At 33.4% G+C, this 7178-nt stretch overlaps 1 protein-coding gene across 1 annotated transcript in view; it reads left to right on the plus strand.

Annotated features, from left to right (window-relative positions):
- Positions 1-3964, plus strand: part of LOC128248115 (protein singed-like) — a 62969-nt gene extending 59005 nt beyond the window's left edge. The window contains exon 4 of the mRNA XM_089354323.1: positions 3490-3964. Within this exon, the coding sequence (XP_089210449.1) occupies positions 3490-3695 (206 nt within the window). The 3' untranslated portion in view covers positions 3696-3964. The remainder of the gene's footprint in view (positions 1-3489) is intronic.
- Positions 3965-7178: the final 3214 nt, after the last annotated feature.

Genomic DNA, 7178 nt, shown 5'->3' on the forward strand with positions numbered 1-7178 from the left:
GGGTTTTTACCTTCAAGCTGCTTTTATATTTACTATAAATGTGGTTCTATATGAAACCATTTTGATGTATTTAAATGCTTTCCACAATAAGCAAACACTTCATTTAAAATGACTCCACAGAAGGTGTGAGATGTCACACAAGCACTCAGCCCTTGTAGCTGAAACAACTGTAAGCTAAAGAAGTCATTCATTAATTAAAATTACACTCTGTACTCACCTGATGCTTTACTCTAAAGTACAAATATATTGAGCTCTAATAATTGGTTACTAGCAAAATCAGTATGTACACACACACACACACACACACACACACACACACACACATCCAAATGTTTTGCCATAGGTAAATATTACCTTGCTTGGAAACAGATGAGGGTTGGTAACAGGGAGGGCATCTTGACGGGAGAATCTGCCTCTTGAAGTACCATTGCATAAGGTCAAACAACTGCAATAAGCTTATAGGTGTATTGTAAAACTTATTGGGTAGTGTGCAATGCCTATTTCAACTCCCTTTGTGGATATAATATTGAGTAGGGACCATGGTCTTTACTAGTCTGATTTGTCTGGGATGCTCATTAATATGAGGAGGTGACTTAATGACCTAATGGGATTAATAGACTCTTTTTTTCTTTACTGGGAAATATTCCAACACCCAAGAAGTCCCTAAATTACTGAGCAGATAAATCAGTTACCCTTTTGCTACCATATTTTTGTTAAAATACTCTACCTTTGTTTCAATTTTGAAATTAATGAAGACTAATAAAATGTTTTGGGATTGTCATTTTGTTTTTTTCTTGTCAAATAAACACACACACACACACACACACTTTTCTTTCTTCACTTGTTCGCTATTGTTCTTTATTTTATGTCCATTGTCTGGTGATCTTTTGTCACACATCCTCTGACCTCCTTCAACTTTCCATCTTGAACTGAACAAGAAGAGAAACATGTGATGTAGAGTTGCTGAAGAGGTCACAGGATGTGTGACAAAAGATTACCAGGCAATGAACATAAAAAATTAGAACAATAGCAAACAAATGAAGAAAGAATAGTGTGTGTGATTATCTGACAAGAAAATAAAGTAAAAATGACCATCCTGAAATATAACAATATCTGTTTCAACACACAATTTCACATCAGGAATCTTGCAAAACAAATCCAGAAGTGTAACAAATTAACAGGAAATTTTAATTGAAAGTTTTAATTAAGATTACTTTAAACAAGATTGTATCATCAAACCAGGGGTCGTCTTAGGTGGGTTGGTATAAAAAAATTTTATTAATGGTAAACATACTGCATTATCACTAACATATATTGCTCAAAGTTTGAATAAGAAAATAAGCTCATGATCCCATTACTTGTAATATCTCTTTTGTTACGCTTATGTTATTCCATACATTTTGATATTTATAAAAAATCATTTTATGTAGTTCATCTTTTATCCTATAACATTATCTAGTTTTATGAAACCTTTCCTAATTTTAGTAAAGTTTTCGTAGTCTGCAGCATAGGTTGTCTTTTGTTGATAGATAATATTTTTATAGTCTGCTCGATTCAATGACTGGAACGAATATTAGTTAACCAGTCACTGTGACAAAACTTGCATTGTGCCGTTTACCTAAAAACACACTGCTTTCTTGTTTAATTTCCTTGTAGTTTCTCTCTGAAAATGTAAACACATTTCTCTTCATGCTTTAACAGTGGCAAGTAGAAAAGTTATTTGTCTACAAAAATCTTCTGTGGCAACTTGTGGAATTGTAGAAAGGAACATAGAAAGAAACAAGGAGAGAAAATAAAGAATGTGTAGTGGCTAGCGATCTATCATATATAGGTGCAAGCATAGCTTGCTTCCCAACCACATGGTTCTGGGTTCAGTCCCATGGCATGGCACCTTGGGCAAGTGTCTTCTACTATAGCCTCATCCCGACCAAAACCTTGTGAGTGGATTTGGTAGATGAAAACTGAAAGAAGCCTGTCGTGTATATGTTAGTGTGTCTGTGTTTGTTCCCCCCCCCCCCATCGTTTGACAACCGATGTTGGTGTGTTCATGTCCCCCGTATCTTAACGGTTCAGCAAAGAGAGACCGATAGAACGAGTACTAGGCTTACAAAGAATAAGTCTTGGGGTCGATTTGTTCGACTAAAGGTGGTGCTCCAGCATGGTCGCAGTAAAATGACTGAAACAAGTAAAATAATAAAGAATATATACACACACACAAAGCGAATGCTGAAAAGTTCCTGGTTTCGGGTAAAAGAAAATACAGGAGAATCACTTAATTATGATTTTATTCCCCTCTCAAATTCACACTTATTGCAGTTTTTCTAAGAACTTGGAAGGCTGGGCTTCCCACCAGGCCTTTTGAAATAGCCTTTAAACCAGGAACTTTTTTAGCATCCCACATGCATATAGATGGATTTTTAGATTCCGCCTACCAAATTCACTCACAAGGCTTTGGTCAGCCTAGGTCTATAATTGTAGATACTTGCCCCAAGTACCATGCAATGGGAGTGAACCAGGAACCATTTGATGAGAAGCAAGCTTAATCATACAGCTAACATAGCCTATTTCACACCTGTACATTTTAAAAAGAAATAATCAAGGTACATGTTAGGAAATAAACTTAATTCCTGTTATACAAAACCAGTATACTAAACTATCAGAAATATCTTTTCTGACAATTGTGGGTCTGTCTGGTCTCTTAACATGGATTTTGTGTATAAGAAAGAACAGATGAATTGAAGTTGCAACAGCTAATGATATTATCAAAGGAAGAAATAAACATGCTAGTTCATTATTGAGGTATAAGTATGTGTATATATTTGTGTGTGTGTGCATATATATTTGTATGTATGTGTTATTTCTTTACTATCCACAAGGGGCTACACACAGAGGGGACAAACAAGGACAGACAAACGGATTAAGTCGATTATATCAACCCCAGTGTGTGACTGGTACTTATTTAATCGACCCCGAAAGGATGAAAGGCAAAGTCGACCTTGGCGGAATTTGAACTCAGAATGTAGCGGCAGACGAAATACTGCTAACCATTTCACCCGGCGTGCCAACGTTTCTGCCACCTTGCTGCCTTTTTTGTATGTATGTGTGTGTGTGTGTGTGTGTCTATGTATGTATGTATACATATGTGTGTGTGTGTGTATGTGTGTGTGTGTATGTATGTATGTATGCAACAGGCTTCCTGTAGTTTCTATTTACCAAATACACTGATAAGGCATTGGTCAGTCCAGGAGAATATTCATCTCATCTTCAATTAATGTCTAGAGAAACAAGAGTTGAGCACTGGCTTTATTGATCATTAATTATCTTTAATTGCTTTGTTATAATGATGATATGAAAAACTCATATTATGGTGTCCTAACTATGTATGTAAAATTTCCCTTTATGTAAATTTAACTTGAAATTTTTTATGGTAAATTTTCTTCTACATCTATTAATTTTCAAATTTGTATTTTTCTTTTTTTGTGTCATCAGGTCATAACAATAAATACTGGAGCATTGGTGAAGATGGATCGCTTTTTGCCGACAGCACAGGTCCCACTCCGTTCATTCTTGAATTCCGTGGACAGTCCATGTTTACTGTCAAAGCACCTGATGGTTCTTTCTTAAAAGGTGAACAGAATGGTATATTCAAGGCCACTGGAAAAGAAGTAAATGCCTCTACTTTGTGGGAATTTTAAATTGACTGAATACTTTGACCTCTTGACTGCCGTCATTTCCATATCTTCACCATAAATGAAGCCAATTTTTATTTTTTATTTTGAAGAACTTTACTTACATGCACTTTGTGTGCAGGAATATTTAAAGAAGGTGACATTTTATTTTGGCATTATATATATATATATATATATATATATATATATATATATATATATATATATGTATACATATATATATGTATACATATACATACATACATATATAATATAGACACATTTTATTACAAAAATTCAAAAACATCAACAGGATGCTACTTCATTGACTAAGGTGCTTTTTTTGAAAATAAAAATTTGAAGACCAGTGGCTTACCAAGACCAGACAAATTTACCAAAAATTAAAGCACTCTACATAGGATTTCTATTACCACTTGGCATCAGGTTTTTTGTTTTGGTAATTTTTAAAATTTTTTATTTAATGTTCCTGTCTTTAAACACCTATTATCATGGTGAAGGGGTAATTTGTATCATACTTTCCTTTTACGTTTTTTTTTTTTTTTTTTTTTTTTTTTTTTGTAAACAATTTATAAAAATGAAAGCTTTTTATCTCTGTCCATTTCTTCATTAACCAAACATTTTATATGCTTTGTCCAGGATATCTCAAAAACGTCACTGCTGGAAATTGATACCCCCCCTCCTTTTTATCATCAACACCACCACTGTTTTTTTTTAATAGCTTGTCTTCATTAGTAATAAATAAATCTAATTTGTTGCTGCTGTAGACTTCTGTCTCTCCTCAACACTAATCTCCATCTTTCTGTAATTTTCTGTCATGCCATTTTCAACTATTTCATCATTGACTGTTACTATCCAACCTCCTGCTTGTACAAAACACCCTTTCTTAGTGATGATATAAGTGATTCCAATACTCAAAATAGAAATGTCATCAAACATATACTTGTGTCTATTAACACCTTCAGTATATACTCTAACCATCTGATTTTTTTTTTTTAATCAATGGAACAAAATCAAACTCTAAAATATTGAACTAACATGTAAACATGTTGTCAAATATATTCTTTCATTTACATACACTAACTCATTTCTTTTTGTTCCCACCTACCATTTTATATTTGTGCATGTATGCATGTATTTGTGCATGCATGTAGATATGTGTACATGTAGGAATATGTGTATGTATCTGTGATTTCCTCTTTATAAAATCATAAACTTGAAGGTTATCATTTTTCTAATGAATATTCGAGGCCTGGCTCGTTTGTTGTGAACCTTAACATTCCCCACTCCCTTTATAATTCCTTGCTGCTGCCCCTATCCTCTTTTTCTACTCACTTCTCTTCCCTCACATCTCTCACCCTTTCTCTCTCTCTCCCTCCCTCTCTTGTACTGATTGTGTCAAAGATCCAACATGGTCTCATGGTCTCCACTTGTTTCGACTGTTTGAAGTGTTTGTAAAGCTTGAATTGACATGACCTAAATCAGGCATTAGGTTGCTTAATCAAATGAAAGCTTTATTTTTCATTTAAAAAAAAATAAACCTGTCTTCTCAAATCCCTCCCCATTTTTTTAAAAACCTATGTAAAATGAATTATTTATTTTTTTCAATTTTTTGTCTTTGTTTATTTTTTTTTATATGTATCTTCCAAAGTCTGATGTGTAACACACTTACCACATCCACTCTGGTGGAAATTTCATATGTCCATAAACTTGACTAAATTCTGAATAGAGTTATTTTTACTCTACAAAACTCAGAATACTTTTCTTTTCAGTAAGCAACTATTAACATAAATAGTATTGCAAATATATAATATATATCATATATATTACATAATATATATATATATATATATATATATATATATATATATATATATATTAATGAAGATATTGGTGAATGCTCTTTATGTTTATATACCATCCTAAACTGCACCAAGCAATTTATACAATGAGTCACAGAGCGAGAAGGCTTTCTTGTACTCAACAATTCCAATATATTTGATCAGTTACAAACTCATCTTAAACATTTTGAACTTTTTTTTTTCTATTTTATTGCTACATTTCATCTTCACACAATTTATTATTATTATTATTCACAATATTACAAGGAAATTCCTCAAATATATTTTGAGTTAATCAGTGCAAAATAAGCCTTTTTTTTTTTTTTAAAGTTCCACATGTATATCACAAAAGTATCATAAAAAAAAAACATTTTTTGTAATGTTCTGCTTGACTGATTTATTATTTTGTAATGACTAAATGTGGATTGACTTGACTGATGATGATAATAATGATAATTAATTATTATAATTTCCTTCTGTATCCCAATTGCTAAATAAAAGCTTGCTTTAAATGTATTGTTTGTTTTGTCACCTGTAGATATTTCTAGTTTCAGGTTATCCTGGATGTCATTTTGCCCCTGAGCTGAGCTCTGACTGAGCAGACCAAGTTACAAAGGTGTGACATCCAGAAAAAACCTGCTTTATTTTTGCTTGACATAACAAGGTGTGATTTAACCTTTTCGATACCAACTTACCTGAAACTGCATTAGGTTCTATGATAAAATCATTGTTTTAACACATAAAGCACGACAGGCCACGATTGTGGCTGTCAGGCACAGGTCGATGGGCCATGATTGTGGCCCAGATAGATGCATTTAATTTATGGGTGTTTGTTTGGGTCTAATGTCACTCAAACACTCCGAAACCCCCCAGAATGCAAGAGGACTAATAGTTCAACTAATGACTTTCCAGATGGTGTAAAACTTGCCACCATTATATACTAAGAAGATATTTTAACTATTTTTTTGTTTTTTATGTGTTCATGGTAGTCTCATTTTCATAAAATGTGCTCAGCAGCCCATGCTATGTAAGTGCAAATCCCAGTGCTTTATGGGTTAAAGTGATGTTACAACTTTCCATCAAAATTTCATATTAACTTTTCATTTCATATTCTTCCAGTCCGCTGAATTGTAATGAATACCACCTGAATGCTGAGGCATCCCTCTCTCCCTCCAGCTATGTGTCACATCTTGGATATTGTGCTTAATTGAGAGTGGGGCAGGTGTAGGGTAGGGTGGGTCTATGGTTTACTTGCTATCACATAGGCCCCTAAAACAATTAACAAAACATGGTGAGATTTCTGTCTGCCTTAAGTTCACTAATTTCTACAAGCTTAAGGAAGTGTTTAATTCTCTCGTTACTGTATTTCTGTTTTCTTTGTTTCAACTGATTTTTTAGAATAATGAAGAATTTAGTAAATTTTGTCATAAGCTGCTGTTTGGATCATAAATTACCAAGGAAGTTTGTATTATAGAACCAAGACTGAACTCAGGTCAGTATCAAAAGAATTAAAGTATGTTTACGAATGAAATTCAATGATAAACTCTGTAAAGCATATTGTAAGGTTATTTGAGCCAGCAAGGGTGTTTGTGCACAATATAGCCAGGGAGTTTATATACTGAATCTGTATGTGAGCTAACAAAGGAGACTG

Source organism: Octopus bimaculoides, chromosome 6, assembly GCF_046866305.1.
Source record: "Octopus bimaculoides isolate indiv1 chromosome 6, ASM4686630v1, whole genome shotgun sequence".
Taxonomy (NCBI): Eukaryota; Metazoa; Mollusca; class Cephalopoda; order Octopoda; family Octopodidae; genus Octopus; species Octopus bimaculoides.